Genomic DNA, 18,817 nt, shown 5'->3' with positions numbered 1-18,817 from the left:
ATCCTAATGGTTAGGAAATTTTATTATGTTTCAGTTATATTCTCATTCTCTTAGTTTCATTTGCCGGCTCCAAATTATTCATACATTATAATATTGTACCTAATTCTGCTCCCCTCTGGTCCTGCTTTTAGCAAATATTCCTAAGTTACAGCACATCTTTTCCCTCTAAGTTGCCACATGGACAGCAATGTAGTTTAATGTATTTCACTTCAATTTATTCAATGTATTTTGCTTTGTCACATAAATCATGGATGTAGAAGAACCACTTCATTTCTGATTTCTCCTTGGGCTTTGAGACTTGCACTCACAGTGTATTCAACACAACTTTCCCTGTTTATCATGTTCAAAATTCACTGTTGTCTTGGGAATGTTCCTTCTGTCTGTTCTGGCCTCCAATAATGCTACAAGTTGCTACTCACTCAATATTTATGCTTCATCATCATCCTCAATGAGAACTGCTGGTGCAGAACATTTTTCAGAGGAATTGAGTCATCTTCTCTTACACAAACCTTCCAATTACACAGGGCTGACAGCCATAAAATGTATAAGCAATAATAATTAGGGCATTATTCTGTTCTGCATACTTCATTCTGCAAAGATGTCTTTACATTCAGTATTGATCCCAACCATCTGTGTTTGAGTCCAACTATGATCTTGGTGTGACTTCATCTTACTCAGCACACAGGTATGCCATCAGTCAGGTCAGAATGAGTCCTATGTGGGAGAAACCCAGTACCAAACTAGTCAAGTACATGTGTGCCTGGATACAGAACTTAAATAAAACAAATTATGAGAGACTTATTGATTAACGGATATATTTGGCTTTCCAAAAGACTGCATGCAATGTCACAAAAAATGGAGGTTTACAAGATGTGAATAGATAAGTATTTCTACTCTTGCAAAGAGCTAAAGCTGGGTTTTTCAAAGTCCTCTCAGGTATTCTGAAAAATGCATAGCAGAAATAATTTGTAAAAAGTTATAGAAATTGTGAAAGGCCAAGAGGAACTTCAACATCTGACTGAGAAATGCTCTGAAACAACATAGTGAAAAAGAGTTCTTAAAATAAAGGTGGGATCTTTTTGTCCAGTAAATATGCTATGAGCTGGTTTTCTTGGAAAAAAATCACACTGAATCTGTGAATTATCCTTCTAGCAGATGCACTTTCCTCCTTCATGACTTCCTGACAAAGCTGTAAGCTGTGACCATAAAAAATTCCCACTTTCTCTATCAATCTAACATTAAAATTTAGAAGAGAAATTCAACTTCACTTGAAAATACAAAAATTCCCGTTGCACCCACAGATATTTCACCTAAGGACCTGCTGAAGTTGCTAAAACTCTACATTGCTAAAACTTTTATTCTATGCATTACTTAATTATTACATTAATATATTAGAAGAATCGGCATAATTACTCATGGTACTAAATATGAACAAAAAATAGCTATCTAAACTAAAAATATGTTTCATATGCAGAATTATCAAAGCAGTCATTACATATCTGTTAGGTCTGTGAATTTTGCATTCACTAAAATTATTTGGATTTTTGTTTGGTTGGTTTTGGTTTTTGTTTTGATTTTTTGTGTGTGTGTCTAAACACATGTTTGTAAGTTCAGATCTTGGATGTGCTCATGTTTTAGGAGTTGACTTTGGGCAAGAATTTGCCTTGTAACTTTCAAGGCCAGGAAAGGAAGTAATAATTCTGACTTCCTGCACAATGTAGGACACCCAATAATTCTACTGAACAACGATCTTGTGGTTGAGTAAAAGTTTATAGTCTAGAAAGGCATCCAATCTTGACTTCAATTGATAGAAAGTCTTCTACTGTCTCTTCCTCTTTTTCTATGAGTTTTAGCTTCTGTTATAGTTTTGTCTTGATGAGATTTCCAGTTGTTGCACCTTTCTACAACTCTGTACTCCTTTACATAGTACTTTCCACTACTCAACAGAGCAGGGGGTAATTTTTCTATATTGTCTCTGAGTTTGCATAAAGATTACAGCTTGAAGAAAATGTCTGCATCAAATCACTCTAGGAGCTGCATTTTCTGATTTAGCATTTAATATTACAGGATGCTTTTTTTCCTGTAGCCAGCGCCTATTGGATGGTTATTCCCAAAAATGGCATCAGAACATCTTAGTGTCCTGGGTTGAATTTGGGCAATCCATCTCTGTAGAACTTCTGAATTTTTGTTGGATTTTATGAACTGTCTGAACCTTTATTTCATCTAGATATCTTCTATTGCATATTTATTTCATTCTCCTCACATGAAAGGAGATGAGAGTGGCGCCTGCAAGTCTGGGATAGGAGAACGGAATATCAAGACTGACATTTGAATAGCTGATGCCTAAAATCAAGATGCTAAAAGTGACCAGATGAGAGAAGAAAAGGGAAGAAGAGTACAGTAAGCAAAGAAGAGGAGAATAAGGAGGAGAGAGAGCAATAAATTCTGTAGATAAGGGGAAAAATTAGCATATTTGGAGAAGGTGGTGGTGGTTGTGATAGAAATACTATTTTTCTGGGGCAAAAAGGACTGAAATACAGAGAGAAAAGTCAAAACTCCATATTTCACAGTCCAAGCCCTGAATACTGAGTTTCATGGAAATGAGTATTTGAAATACTGAAAGGGCTATGTCCCAAACTCTAAACACTGAAGAGTTCACGCTGGAAGAGTGAACCTTTTTTCAAACACTGAGGTGAATACTGTTGTCAGGCTTGAAAATGTTCTGTGGGTAAGAGAGAGAAAGAAGTGGAAGGAATTGGAAAATAACTTCGCATAAGAAAACAGAATTCCTACAAAATCCTGCTAAAAGTCAGGAGTCCCCGTTTCATTCACAAGCCGTCCTGTTGGGTTTTCCGCACTTGGATGACAGAGCTACACTGAAGTTAAGATCCATAAACTTATATCCATAATGTCTCTTCCAAGGGAATGCTATGAGCCACCCCTCTCCCCCTCTTTGGGCTACGTGCCCAAAGCAGCACATAGTGCTGTTGGAAAGCACTCAGCACTCAGTTCTGTGGTACCTTCAGACCCATCCTTCTCAGGCTATTGGCTGGGAATTCAGACCATACTGGGGCTATTGCCCCAGGGTACACTGAACTGACACCACCACAGAAACAGCAGAACATTGGGAGGAAAGAGGTGGAAAAGTCGGCTGAAGTGCATTAGGCATCCCAAAGAATTAGAGTTAAAGAGAGCAGAAGGCATTTGGTTTCACGTGGCTTTTTAAAAAGAAAAAAAGAAGAATGAATGGAAAATTTGGCATTTGTCTTTCCAAATCATATTAAAAGATTCCAGAGAGGAATTGATCCTTCATGCCTTCTCTTCAGCTCAGCAGGACAACTGTGTAGGGAGATACTGCAGCCACAAACCTCAGTTCACAGCTGGACTAAAGTCATTAAATGTATCCATATTGGAGTGATACAAGCTTTTAAAAGCATTGCAAGTATTTTTAGCACTAAAAAGCCATAGAGACCCTGCTTTGGTTCAGATCGGATAATTCAGAACTAGCTAGGTGGAACTGTGCCAGATTAATGACCATACAAAAATTTGACAGTTTGGGTTGAGAAGCATTATGCTAAATTTCAGCTTAACAGTTCAAAACTTTTTTTTTTTAAGTATCTTTTAATGTAGACTACAACTGGAATTGTTTTTCTTCAGCATGTTGCTATCCCAACGCTATAATACAGGCATACACATTGTGAATGTAGACTTGGTAGGTAAGTAGATCCTTCTAACTTTTGTTTAAATGTCATCACATTTCTATAGCTCTTTAGCAGATGTCTTATGTCCTTTTTTTTTTTCCTACCAAGTTTTGGTTTCCATAGCTTTTATTGGATCAAAGCTTTTCTGGCAATGACAAAACCAGCCCTTGTGTATCTCCTACCCTCTTCTGAACATCAGTGCCTTTCTTTTAAAGGAAAACTAGTTCCAAATGCACATCTACTGCATGAGAAACCTCATGAAAAAGTGAATAGTTTAAAACCTGTGTCCTAATATCATCCATATAATGAGGACAGAGAGAAATTACGAGCCATTAATCAGGAAGCTGTAGAGGAGAAAGGATATCTTTAAGGGTGGTGAATTACATAAAAGCTTGCAAAACCTGTAAATACAGCACAAATCTTAATTCAAGGAGAAAAAAGGGATCATATGAGCAGCTACAATAGAATCAATTTGTTTTCAAGTTCATTACCAACTTAAAGATGATAAATAGTATCTGCTATTTAAACTGTTGTTTGTTTTGAAGTAACCAGATAATCAAATTTTCTGAGACTATCTGACTGAAAGCTGTTAAAGAATGGGCATCCATTAAAAATGACCAAACTTCAGACACTAAAATACCTCACATATTTGAAATAAAACAGCTTCCCTGAGGGGAATTTAAGTCTGAACATAAAGACTTGTGAGCTCGGTCACATTTCCTTCAATAATTTAGCTTTGTACTGACTTTCTATTACAAAAGCCTTCATTGCTTTAGAAGCAATAATTTCCCACTGTTATCAGTAAAAATAGGGTCTATTAATCCCTTGTTTAATGAGAAACAACCCATCTTCAAAAGCCTTAAATGAAGAAGATTTATCCTATCAATGGGTTTCTTCTCTGAATCCCCAGATCTTTTCATTACCTATGACACAGCTCAACTTTGCTCTGAGTTTCTACTGAGCATCAATTTTGGTGTTGCTTCTTTCAGCACATCAGCAAACTAGAAAAGCAGCATGTTGCTGCAGCCTTTGGGGGCTTCTGCTGGGACTTCCAGAGGCTGTTATCTGATGTTGAAATGTACTGAAGCAGCAAGTCCAGTATCTTTTCATTCCAATCAGACATCTGAGCATCTGGCACAGGGAAGACTGCCAGATAAGATAGCAAGAAGGTGGTGAAATGGGGACAAAGGTACAGAAGAAATGCTTTAGGACTCTTGCCTGATAACTTACGTAGAGTGACTTCATCAGCATGATAATTCCTCAACAGGGCCAGCATTGCCACTGCTTTGACAGCAGCAGCCTGGCTCATGTTTAGGTTAGACAGATAGAGTTTGTTCTCAATAAAATTAGGCTAACAGTTGTTTGTTCTGTCACTAAAATAAAACTGGTTTAAATACAGCAGAGTTTTGGGGTTTTGCGGCTTTTTTTTTCCAAATAGTTTCAGCTACAAACCAGAGGCAACTCAGGGAGGATGGAGGATGCAGGAGTGAGGCAGCCTTGCTGGGATGAGAGGATGGAGAAAGAACAGTCACCCCAGCAGAGAAGGCTAGTTGGGACCAGTGATTTGCCAGTTGCTTGTCTTCCTCCTGCACACACATATTCCCTGAGACCATAAAGGGGCATGAAAAGCAACTGGTACTGAACAGCACCACCTGAGAATGGACAACACCCAAGCTGCATGAAAAAAAGTAAAAATATTTAATGTTCAGTTGGACTTTCTACTCAGAGAGGAAAGTAATGAGAAAACAGGTCCAGGCTTCTAAGGAGTCAAGTGGAAAGCAGGGGAAAGCCAAAGGCATGTTCAGAAACATCCATGGACACAAAGGTTTCCCCCTGTGAGAGGGTGAACTTGGACACTCAAGCACAGAAGAGACAGCACGGCTCAAAAATGACATAGCTTAATGATGTCATGGTTAACAATGGCTTTCTGTGCAAATTAGTAACTGAGGCTATTGGGTTTTCACAGTGAGTTGGCTGAGCTTCTGAAAGGAAAGGAGCGAACAGCCCCACCTCAGAAAGTCTCTCACAGGCAGAGCAGGGGACAGTCTGCTCCCAAAACTCAACCAGTAGTGCAGACCATGGACAGCCTTGTTGTCCTAAGCTCAGGTGCTGGGAGAAGAACAGAAAAACTCAGGTAAAACTTCAGCAGAAGTCTTTTAGGAGGAGGAGACAGTGCTCAGATAGATCTAGTAAGCATTAGTGTTCAGTGGGGTGGTGCTGACCAGAACATGCAAGTGACCTGGTACAACAACTAACCATGCAGCTGCCTAAGAGCCCTACTGCTACCTCTTAGAGTAACATGTGCAAGAAGAACAGACATTATTTTGAAGTGTAGCTTCATACTATTTTAACTTTGAGGTAACTTAGTCTGTGATCTAGTTCTCAGACTGCAGCCAAAAGCTTTGTGCTTTATTCCAAATTCTGGCTATCTCGGGAGGGTTATGTGATTCATCTAACTTCTCTGTTAGGGAATTTTTCCACCTCTGAAAAAGGAGCGATGATACTTTTCAGTCACATTGGGACAGTCTGCTAGGTTCAGTGATGCATGCAGAGGATAAAGAGATTTTCCACTTACTCAGTTGGCAGTGAAACAGATTGGAAAAAAACACAGGAGTGATGGATACCTTCATCAAGAGATTCTGCAGTAGAAAGTATGAGCAAAGAAAATATTCCTTTTTAGCAGTGAGTGCACTAGGACAGAAATAAAAGCTATGATTCCCATTTGGCCTTAAACAAAAAAAGAAAGTAAAATAGCAGGATATGGGAAAGAAGATAATGGGATAATGAACAGTAATGCCTGGGAAATGTTTGGAAATTGCCCAGTTTCAAAATGAGAGCGGTATAACAGTTGATTTTAAATTGGTTATAAATTGAACATGATTGGCTCAGCTTTTATCAGCAATTTCCAAACTCCAACTAAATTAACATAAACAAGAGATTAAGCTCTTCCACTGTTAGTGTTTAGAGAAACAGGTGTAGACTGCCTCTTCATGGACAAGGATTAACTCCCCAGTGTGTGCTCGCCCGAGGTTACTCAGGACTGCCTTTTTTACCTCCAAGGAATGTGGGATGATTCATTGTGGATGATGATACACTGAGCTGAAAATGCAGACTGTTAAATATTCTTCACCACAATTTCTGGTGATGCCAGAGTATAAAGATAGTCATTCTTGAGCAGACCTCAAGAAAACAAGTTTATAAATCCAAGAGAAGTTTGCTAATTACAATCCACATCTCCTAATACCACAGAATAATAGGAAGGAATACAAATCTGGAAGGAGAATAGGTCTTTTATCTCTTTTCTGTCCTTGTTTTTAGGAACTTGATCAACGACCATAGAATCAGATCTGTGTTTTTCAGAAAATAGGAAGAGAAGATTAAGGGATCGCATCTTCGCAGTCGCCCTTTGCATGTCCACACAGGACAAGCTGTGATGGGCAGGGAGTCTGTTCCAGTGTCAGTGTTGGGATGGGACACTTGCAAGCCCGTGGTGTGTATGGAGGAGTGGAGTGATCTGTCTCTCCCAGCCCATGAGCAGAGCTTCTGCTAGCAGGGAGGTGTGCTGATCAGAGAAGAGTCAGATACCTGAGAGTGTGCAAAAGTGGAACAGCTACGTCATCAGACCAATTGCATGCCCAATTCATTTGAATCAGAATCAGCAGGAAGTTTATCTCAGTATATCAACAGCTTTAAAAAATCTTTGTCACTTTCCTCTGGCCCTGTCACCTCAGCAGTTCAACGCATCCAAGGAAGAGGTGCCCCTGTGCAACACACAGCCACCTGAACTCAGGAGACATTGAGGAAGAGGCAGTTCACCAACATTATGTCACATGACAATGACTGATTTTTATGTTTGCGGCTTACACTCAATTTTTACATGCAGTGTGGTCACTGTTGCGAGTGCTAAGGCTGCCCTCTCCCCACTAATGGGAACCTGTTGTGACCAGGGCCAGCCCCACCAGGCTGCCAGGGGTCTCACCAGTGGCAGGCTCACCACTGTAGCAGAACACAGCTGGGAAACCAGTCCGACCCACGTGCAGAAATTGTTTTTAAAAGGTCTTAGCACATGTCTCAGTTTACGCCCCTTTCAAGTCCAGTGGAAGACAGAGGGCTGTAAATCACCTGGGGTGCAATGTCAGTAACATGGATTAAGTTGTGCCTGCTTATTCCAAGGGTAGATTTGGCACTCGATGCAGGGACGTGGTCATGGTGAGTGCTGACAGCTGTGCCATGGGAATGGAACTGGAAAAGACTGCTCTCCAGGCAAATTGCTACTTACTGTTTCCTCTCTTGCTTTTTCCTCAGCCAACCTTTCATGATAAAGGGTGCCCAAATAAGGCCACCTTATAGTTTAGAAAGAGATGACAACAGCAAGGATGATTATTGTATTTTGTCGAGAGGAGAGTGAACTTGCATTTCTAAGCAGTTAACAGAATCATTCACTTCCTGTGCAAAATATTTTTAACAAATGTAAAGGAGCTGAAGTTCTGAGAAAGCCTATAGGCTAAAACATTCTAAGTAAAATTAAACATCCTACAATTTGGTACATTATAGAGCTACTATGAAACTCTTCTGCAAATTTCTGTAAGAATAAGGTCAAATACCTAATGTCTCTTCCTCTGAGAGAAGCTGTGGCTTTCTAACCAAATCTGGTCATTGTAACCAACGTGGTGGCTGGTCTGGTATGTTTTGGAGCACACTCTGCAACTGCAAAGTGTGCTTTTGCTGATGGAGGATGATGGAAACAGACAAGAGCAGTGCAGTGTGTCTACATGGCAAGTATCCAAGGATCTGGCCTCTGCCCTGGCAGTGGTACTGCAGTACCATGGTGAGAAGCACCTAAAAATACCAGGCAGAAGACATGAAAGCTACTGCAGCCAAAGGGCAGCTCAGCACAGGATACATAAATGAGCTTTAAATACTCCATCTTTTCAAACACTGGCTTGTGACCAAGTCAAAAGGTAACCCCAAAAACCTCAGAGTTTCCTACAAGGTTAAGAAAATTCTGCCTCTCAGAGGTACCTTTGAGTCACCTTTGAGACAGGTGCCAAAGATGGTTTCTGCAGCAAGGATTAGCAGTGGCTGCAGCTCAGGTGAAACCTGTTGCCCAGCTCTTGGCTCTGGTGGCACTACAAAAGCAGGAGCAGAGCAGGAGATCAGTGCCTTGCCCTGTAGAGGTAATCAATCAGCTATATTTTGCTATTTTGGCAATATCTGCTCTCCTAATGGGATTTTATTCACAAGTTTAGCATCTAACTTAGAAAAAAATATTACAGCTGGATGTCTCACCCTGATCTGACAACTCCAGGAACACTTTTGAGACAGTGCTTAAGCATTTATAACTGTGGTTGAACAGAATATTTGGGCTACAAAATCCAAATCTGTATCAAAGCTCCCAGGGAAGTCCAAATGAAGGATTTTGCACTGGACTCTTCTCAAATTAAACTGGAAACAAACTGAATGTCCTAAATCTACCATCTGTAGCAGATATCTTTTCTCCAAAAGTAAAAGACTAATTTAAGCAGGCTTATTATTAGTTACTGTAAAACCTATTTAACAAGTCCCACTTAAAGAGATTTATCATCATCTTTCAGATGAAAATTTCCTCTTGAACAAAACTCCTTAGACTAGACTTCCCTATTTATACTGCAGCAAAGCAATCAGTTGTGTCATTCCAAATTCCTATTCACTTAAGAAGGTGTGAAAGAAGTGGATGTGAAGTGGGTGACACTGCCTGGATGCCTTGGTTTGCCTCATTCTGTAAGGGAGGTGCCTTCCATAGATGAAACCAGTTGTATTTAAACTATTTTGAACATTATTTGCCTGAAAACTACAAGCAAGACAGACCTAAATTATAGGAAAGTACATAGCTTTTAATTTATATTGGACTGCTGGATCTTTAAATTAATATGCTTATAAGCACAGTTTTGGACAGGAATAATTCTACTGACTCAGGACAAACCTCATACCACTGCACTGATCCTATTTCTTCATGTTGGCAAGGCCTTATCATTTCTCCAATTACAGTATTTTGCCAAAATAAACGATATCAGGAAGAAAGGAGGCAGCAATCTGAAAAATGGTGAACATATTACTGTGTATTTTTTCAGGCTGTGACACTGTGTACCTAATTTCTAAAGTCATTTTAGCTCATTGACTTGTCTTTATTAACTTGGGTGAAAAGAAGTTTATGGCAGAAACACGACACTTTCTGAATTTTGCTTTGAACGCATTCTTCTTTTTTTTTTTTTCCCAACTTTGCAATGTTTGCATATAGCAGTATTTGCAGTATTGCATCAATTTGCAATATTGATTTGCTGGCAGCATGCCTACCCCTGGCATACCAGGTATGTTCAGACTTTTCAGTACACTGTACATTTTTCAATCTGCAGATCCCAGTGCTCACTCCATGGCATTTCAGCGTGCTTGTGTTTATGCCACTTCTACCTGCACCTCACAGATACACAGCAACAGCAGCAGATGGGAAACCTTACAGGACACCAATACCTCCACGTTCAGTAATGTCACTCTGGCAAGTACTTTGGGGTATATTATTACCACAATATCCTATTTTTAACAGGGAAGTACTTTGTTTGCACAATTCCATAAGGTTTCAGGGAAAAACATGTTAATTCACCAGATGTCAGATTATCCAACACTCCCCCAGAAAACTGCTTTTCTCTGGTGACAGTGTTCAGTCACTTATTACAATCACAAATTGTGAATTTTGAGTGGAAGAGTTCTTGAAAGGAAGGAACAGCTCAAGAATGATGCAAATCTTAGCTGAATAATACGGTAAACTTGAGAATTTTCTGGTTTGTTTTGGTATAGTTTAACTTTATTTAGTCTGAAGTTAATCAATACTCTGACAAGCTGAATGCATTACTATTCAGAGAAAACACATTTTTTATTGATCTGAGAAACCACTTGTACATTTCTTGTAAACTTGAGAGCTCAAACCCAGAAAGGAGCTTTTTAAAACACCAGACTTACATTCTGCCAAGAGAAAAAATGCCCACCAGCAGCCCAACAGGAGCAGTTTTCACATCTGTCCTTGAAATTTAGGAGAGCTTATTCTGGGGAATGGGCCCTCAAAACTTCACAAAGAAATGGAAGTCCTTCATTTATATGGAATCACAGAATAATTTAGGTTGGAAAAGACCTCTAATATCATTGAGTCCAATCATTTAACCAACACTGCCAAATCCATCACTAAATCATGACCCTAAGTGCCATGTTTACAGATCTTCTAAGCATCTCCAGGGATGATGACTCAACCCATTTCCTGAGCAGACTCTTCCAATGGCAGACAATTCTTCTGATGCAGAAAGTTTTCCTAATATCCAATCTAAACCTCCCCTGGTGCCACTTGAGGTTACTTTCTCTTGTCCTGATGCTTGTTACTCAGGAGAAGAGACCAACCCCCACCTTGCTACAACCTTCTCTTAGCAAGCAACAAGGTCACCTATGAGCCTTCTCTTCTCCAGGCTTCTCCCTGCATCCTCTCCAGAACAGTTCTAGTTTCCTCAGATATTCCTCATGAGACTTCAGCTCCAGACCTTTCACCAGCTTTGTTGCCTTTCTCTGGGCATGCTTCAGCACCTCAATGTCCTTCTCGAAACAAGAATTTGGGGAATCAAATTCTTTTCTTGACATATAATTTGCACATGAAAGCCATGTACTAGTACTAATGGGAACCCTGCATATTTAGCACACCTTCAAACCAAGATTGTACATAAAATAGCTGGGTATTGATTTTCTTCTAGGATGAAAAACGCTAAAATATTATTTCTGCAGCATTCCAATATACATCTCTCATTTTTCCTCCTCTAGCCACTGCTTATGTATCAGCTCAACTGGATCATTAAAAAATCATCAGTGGCCTTTTCTCACACTAAGATTTTCACTTCCAAGCTCAGATAACACCTGTCTTGATGCTCTTCAAAGACATCTCCCTGAAAGGAGATCAAAGTAGATCCACAATAAAAAGACCTGGAAATAAAGAAACAAGGAATACTGCTCCTTCTGCTGCCACTGTGTGTACATAGCGTATACGTTGTTGTGTATATTCAAACATAATTTTCCACATAATTTGGAACATCAGTCCCTCACATGATTTCATGTGTAAAAGGCAGAGTACTCAAAAGCATCAGTTGAAAGTCTGCAGGAATGTAACATCATTTTTTTCTGGTTACAAAAATGTCAGTACATACTCTGAAGTCCAGTGCTGGGACTTCTTTTAACTCAAGCTCTGAAGGTGCTTTTCTTTTCTACACCAAGGCAGAGGCAACTTGATTTTTTAATTTAAAAAAATAATGACAAAGTTAAAGTGCCATATTCTTACTGAACAAAATTTGGTCATAAAACAAAGAATCACATTACTTACAATAAAATAAATTACTAAATACAGAAAATTGTCTTGAAATTAAATTAATGGAAAAAAATTAATTTAAAATTAATAGGAAAAAATACTAAAGAGAAAAAATTACGCATATGAAGAAAGTTTCACATATTACAGCTAAATTGTATGAAGCACATATTTCTTCTCCTTGAAAACATGTTATTGCTGTCTGTTGCTAAAAACTGTAAAATATCTCCAAGCCCAGTGGTTGAGAAATTGGAAGCCATTTTCTTTTTATTTTCTTAATATATGGAGGAAGTAGTATAAAGGTCTAGGAAAGTTGAGAGCATTTCAGCTTCTTGGCATTAAAAATCATCCATTCTCCTACCTCGACCTCTAGGTGGCACAAAAGAACCTAAACTGAGAAGGTTTTTCTGATTTTTCAAGTAATGTTATGCCCTCCCAATGAGATTCCACAAGTCACCAATTCCAACATCTCAAAACACACATCTAGTAATCTGTATTAAATAAAACGTCCAAATAAGTAGTAAAGTAACAGCTTCTGTAGCTAGACAGCTCAATTTTACTGCCTTTAATAGTGCATTGAGAGATAAATAATTGATTCTCCACGGTACCTCTAATTTCCTTTCACCTTCAGCTTGTAATAGTTAAAAGGAACAATAGGTTTACTAGAAATAAAGTTAATGCTCACATTTAGTTTGATGTAAGGATTACTACAGCATTAAGAATACATACCATAAAACCCAATTTGCCCTCATAAGCCAGCAGAAAAGAATAGTAATGAGTAAAATAAATAATTTACTTCTTATTTTAGATTACAGTATGTAGAAAATTAAAGGGTCAGTAAATCACAGCCAGTCAATATTTACTGCAGAAATAACTAGAAATGCTGCTTTTATACTTGAGTGAAGTAGCTGTTGGTACGGACATCAGCATGTTCTATGTGATTCTGTGTGACCAGAGAGAATTTTTACATCAGCCACCTAAGATGCACAGTACATGAAGGACCCCAGCAGCCCTCAGCCTCTGCACACAAGAATGGCACCACAAAAGCATTTTGCTCCAGTTAGGACACCATGATATTAGACATCAGAGCATTTATCTTCCTCTGCAAAGAACCAAGTGTACACTTGCCCTTGTATCAATGTTGCCATCTATTTCCTTTATTTCCTGCATTAGCCAAATCATTAACACTCACATCCGAGGAGCACTCTGAGAAAAACCAAAAATCACCTTCCTCTCCTAACCTGCTCCAGCTCTCAGCAATTACCCAGCCTGGATTTTCACCACTCCATCCTTCAAAACCATTTCATGTAAAATGATTTGACTCTTTCATGACTGAATAAGAAGTTATGTGTAAAATTTGTCAAAGCATTATGTAGAAGATCATTTGCATCAACGTGTGATGCCAGCACATTGCATTCATGTGCCCACAATTAAACAGGAAAGGAATTTCTCTCACCTGGCATAGAAATCTTTTGGTGGAACAACCTCCTGAAAGAACTGTAGCTGGTACAGATAAAGTCCAATCAAGTGTCCCGCACTGAATATGGCCATTAATACACACAGACAGCTGAATATCAGCGGATCAAACGCTTGGCAACAGGACCACCATGTGCACAGGCCCAAAAACACAAAGAAATACACAGCTGATGTCAAAGAGGGCACCATCATACCTGTAATAATAAAAACATGGAGTGTTAGAGAAGTGTGGGAAATACCAGCATTTGTTAAACCTTAAGTTTGACAAGATGTGTATTAAGAAACTTAATCCAATTAGTTTTTTGCTAAGTATTACAATTAGCTTTAAAGATTGCTATTAACTTTGAGACTAGAAGAGAAGGATCTTTTTTTTTTCTTCTTTGTTCAATTCACTTATGCCATATCTCAGCACTTAGAACACAGCATTTTCCAGACTTTCCTGTGAGATGGAATTTTCTCTGTGTAAAGATATTTCATAGAGCATGGAGAAAAACAGAAAGTGGCTGCAAGAGCAGCTAATACTGCCTGAGACCACCAGTGTTTGAATTTTGAGTATAAGGTGCTAAAGTGGCATGATGGATGAACAGCAAAAATCCTTCTCATACAGATATTGAAATACCTTGACATATCAAAACAAAACAAAAAGACCCTGATTCATTTATCAAAGAGATTTGCATATAATCTACAGAATAATCAGTAAATGATTGATTTTTAAAATTGTTAACTCCTAGAAACATGTAATTTACATATGAAAAAGACTCTGCTGTCACACACATATATATTGTTTTTGCCTTTTCACATGTAGCTGAGTATGCCACTAGAGAAAATGTCCAACTGGTGAAGGGAACATGATGCTCCACAGGTAGCCTGCAAAAATAAGTTAGAAATCAGCAAAGACATTCATGTCTAAGAGTGGCAACTATGAGAAAATTACATAAGAACTTGCAGCCAGCACAGCAGCTGTGGATTCTCTGAAGCAACAGTGCCAGAGCTAGCAGGTGTCCCTGTGTAAATTTATTTTTGATTTTTTTAACTAGTACATGTCTAGGAGCCACCTCCCTCAGGACAGACCTGCAGACTCCTGGCGGCCCATAGCTCAAGAGGTGCTGGCTTGATGTGTCTTTTGGGAGCAGCATTCCCAGGGTTGGTCACTCTCTGAGCTGAGTCCAGGCACTGGAAGGACTCACATCCACAGTCATTTGCCTGAGCTTCACCACCATATCTTTCACATTCTATTTTAAGCTTTCTTCTGTGGTGCTGTAAAACTTCACCCAGCAATTTCTGCCTCAAGCCTGTAACTATTTCCTTTCTTCTTATAAAGAGACACTTTGCATTTATTCAAAAACTTCTGGAGATGAGAATCCATGATATCCTAAAATAAGTTATTTATTATGGCCAGTTACTCTGGCTGTGAAAAATACAGAATTTATTTCTAGTCTGAAATTGCCTAGGTTTACCACTTAACTGTTGGCTACTATGATCAATTCTCCTAGATGAGATTAAAAAAATGGAAGCACTTTGTATCTTTGTCAGTTCTTTCAGGCTGCAGTCAAGTCACTCTTCATCTTTTTGGCATGGTAAGTAAGGAAGTATTTGACTTATAAAGCTCAAGGTCTCTCTCTGGAGTACTTCTCAGACCTCAAGTACTTTTTGTAACTCTACTCTGAACACCTCCCATTTCTTGGCTTGTGCTGGAACCCCACAGGCAAGCTGCCCCCACCATTCAGAAGAACCTGCCCCCTGCCACTGCTGCACAATCCCTCTGCTTCCCCTTGAACATGGATGATGTTCACCTACACGGAGTGCCATGAGGCTTTTTGATTTTGTTTATTTGGGTTTTTTTATATCACACCTCTCTTCCCTGGTGAGAAGAATGTGAGAAGAATTCTCTTCAGGCCCTATGGTGGCCCACATATTTTTTCTCTTTTTATATTTTTTACTTTCCATTTGGCTACATGTAAGACTGTTTAGCAATCTTGCCTTAATGAAAGAACCTGCCTTACTGTAACGGCCACACCTTTAATACTTATTATTATAAATTTTTTTTGTATGTTGTTTTATATATATACACTATAATATATATATTAATATTATAAATATATATATATATCAGTATATATATATACACTATATATATATTATATACTGATAACTTATATGTTAAGTTGTAGTGTTTATATGTATCACTCCATTCTAACATGTGAGTTGGCAGATAAATGCTAATCAAATCCATGATCCAATTTTGAATTCAGTAGTTACAACTCACATTATGTACACTTCTGTTCTGGCTGTAACTAATTATGTGGTATTAACCAAATGTTGTATAAAAAGGTAGGCTATATAACATCGAAAAAGCTACTCTAAATACCAACTAAATAATGAAACATCAAGAAGTCTGCTTATCCCTCTTTTTACATACTACATGGTCAAACAAATAGCATATTTTTAAAGGCTATGTGCACACAGTTCCTTTTTACACTCAGAAGCAGTGAAACCAAATATATGAATTCACTTTAATATAAATAAATATGTGTGTATATATATACACACACTATATATATAGTCATTTATGCCACCCATTCACCATTTGGTGATAAGAGCAACTGTGAAAATCATAAATGGAATGACGAGGCCACACGATATCAGGAGAAAAAAATTAAGCAACTCAGCATATTCCAATACTTGCCAAAGAGTTAATTTAATAAAATCATCAGCAATTTCTTTTCCCTTAAAAATTTCCATTGTTACTCCCGCAGGTGCCAAAGTGCTGAAAACTCATTTGTTAAATGCATAATCTAATGGGCTCCTGAGGAAATTTTTCAAATACACCAACCTGCTGAACCAAGTAAAATTGTAACAACAACTTTTCCAGTGGTGATTATCATATTGCCAATAAACTCCCTCAGTTTGGATGCTAGGAAGGCAATTCTACGCAGCAGTTTTAATTTCATGGTCTCCTCAAATTCTGCTTCTCCACAGTCATCATCATCCAGATCTTCTTCATACATCAAAGCATCATCTGGCTCCAATTTTTCTCTTACAGCCTAAAGGAGAAGGAAGGAAAAAAAAACCAGAATGCAAAAACACACACAGAGAGAGGGAGATGCAAAGTAATTTGAAATTAAAACCCACTCATATATTATTTAACAATGAAGTCTTACAATCTTTGACTATGCCAAGTAGTGAGAGCTACGAAAGATGTACTAAAGCTAGAGATGTACATTGATGACTCCCACTTCAGAATTGTCCCAAAAAAAAAAAAAAAAAGGATATTAAGAGTGGTCTGTGGGAAAGGCTGAAGTCTTCTCTTTGCTATCTAATATCCTTTAAACTCCTCTTTGCCTCAAAGGCTTCAGTTGTAAGCTCCAATAAGTGCAATCCTTGGCTGATATTGCTCAATGGATCTCACTTTCCAAGCCCATCTTTCATTAACCCTTCCTCTAAGTGCAAAACCTAAATGTGGCAAGTAGGAGTGATCTGGAATAGGGCAACAAGGATTGAAATGAATGAACAGATATCTCATTGGTGACTAAAGGGCCATTTGGGAGAGAAAAAACAGACTAAGCAGAGGCTTGAGGAGAGAATGAGAAATGAAGAGATCAACTGATGGTGAAAGAAAAGGTAAAAATGTGAGCAAGAGAGACATAGTGAAAGCTTGAGTGATCTACAACAATTTAGCAGGGGCAATGAGACCAGTGACATAGAGCTACACAGTGGAAAAAAGAAAAGAAGGAAACGTGGGATGGCCCATCATACTTGAGCAGTTTGTTAGGATTTGGCAGTGGTCTTCATCATCAAGTCACTGTTGTATCTTGGAGACCAGAAGACACACACAACTATTGAGTGTTGCAGATTAAATCATCAACCCACAGTGAGAATCTGCAGGATCAGCAAGAGGCCCTCACAAAGATACAACTTATGGAAAAATTAGTCATTCATTGAAATGTAGGGTAATATTAAAAAAAAAAAAAAAAAAAAAAAAAGTAAGAGTTTTGAGCCAGGTTCTCATTTGGTGTAATACAGAATAGTTTTTTTGGCACTAATTTAGACCTATATTAGCTAACACTAGTCCTGACCAAACTGTATCACTGTGTATGAAAGTAAAAGAGATTATTGGTATTTTTCATCAGAATAGCGGTTTTATCTTTATTGATGACCTTTGGCAGAAAAAATTCCACACTGACAGATAAGATTCCAGTAGGAACAGATGAACTCTCAGCCTACTTAACCAAATTCTTCTGTACCATTACATTATGTGAATTCCCAAAAGAACAAAATTCCCTGAAGAAGCCTTCACTCCTTCATTTCACCTCTAAGTTTATTGTCATCTTTTCCTCTTGCTTCTGAGCATTAACATTGATGTGAATGCCCAGGGGAAAAAAAACAAGCAAACAAACCAACAAACCCCCAAACAAACCTGCTTATTCTAAAAAGTGTCTATTTTACACACAATGAAATATGTAATAAATACAGCAGGGCTGATCTGGGAAATCTACATTTCTCTTTGACTTATTGAGCTATTTCACTAGCAATACATGTTTTACATGGGGTATAGTAGAATTTTAATTGCCTTCTTATTTTTGTCACCATTCACCTATACAGCTCTCAAAATACAAATTATTAGCTCCTTGTGCAAAAAAATAGAGAGATGGCAGCCCAAACATGCAGTTATCCCATTTCAGGCCATGAAGCACAAAGAGGCATTCATTCTGTCTGTTCATCACTGCTGCTCATACCTGAGCTCCTATCCCAAGGATAGGACACAAATATTCATAAAGAATGCTGACAGTAGGCACGGCAATACATTCTGCTCTAATTTCCACCAGAGCTGTTTGAGTGAGAAAATTAAACAAAGGGCAGAAGTTATGATAATTTTTGCTAGTGTCACAAATACTAGATTAATGTGCCCTTCATCTAGTCCTTTTGGGTCCAATCCTACTTCTCCAGGACTGGTTCTAGTGCTCTATGCCTTGAGCTTAACATGACCAGTGAACAGTGAAACCTTCAATAGTGTCCATATCTAAACAAAGAGAATGAGTGACACTGATGGACATTTAAAGGTTATGAAATGGCACAATTACTAAACATGGATCTGTGTGAAGGAGACCTTGTTGCCTTCGTGTTGCCGATGACAATACATTAAAACACAGACTCACTTAAAAAGTGTATAGAAGTCAATTCAAAACAAATAAATTACTACATGGCAGGACATCAGGATTCATCTCTCTTTGAATACTATGTTAAACATGAAGACAGGATTCATATATTTGTT

At 38.4% G+C, this 18,817-nt stretch overlaps 1 protein-coding gene across 2 annotated transcripts in view; it reads right to left on the bottom strand.

Moving 5' to 3' along the window:
• Positions 1–18,817, bottom strand: part of PIEZO2 (piezo type mechanosensitive ion channel component 2) — a 286,128-nt gene that overhangs the window by 101,089 nt on the left and 166,222 nt on the right. For both annotated transcript variants that reach the window (XM_066328884.1, XM_066328893.1), the window contains exons 6-7: positions 16,379–16,589; positions 13,526–13,739 (exon numbers count right to left, since the gene is read on the bottom strand). In XM_066328884.1, coding sequence (XP_066184981.1) covers positions 13,526–13,739; positions 16,379–16,589 — 425 coding nt within the window. The remainder of the gene's footprint in view (positions 1–13,525; positions 13,740–16,378; positions 16,590–18,817) is intronic.

This window comes from Sylvia atricapilla, chromosome 1 (genome assembly GCF_009819655.1).
Source record: "Sylvia atricapilla isolate bSylAtr1 chromosome 1, bSylAtr1.pri, whole genome shotgun sequence".
Taxonomy (NCBI): Eukaryota; Metazoa; Chordata; class Aves; order Passeriformes; family Sylviidae; genus Sylvia; species Sylvia atricapilla.
Note: the sequence above shows the minus strand (reverse complement) of the source record. Positions and strands in the feature narration are given on the sequence as shown.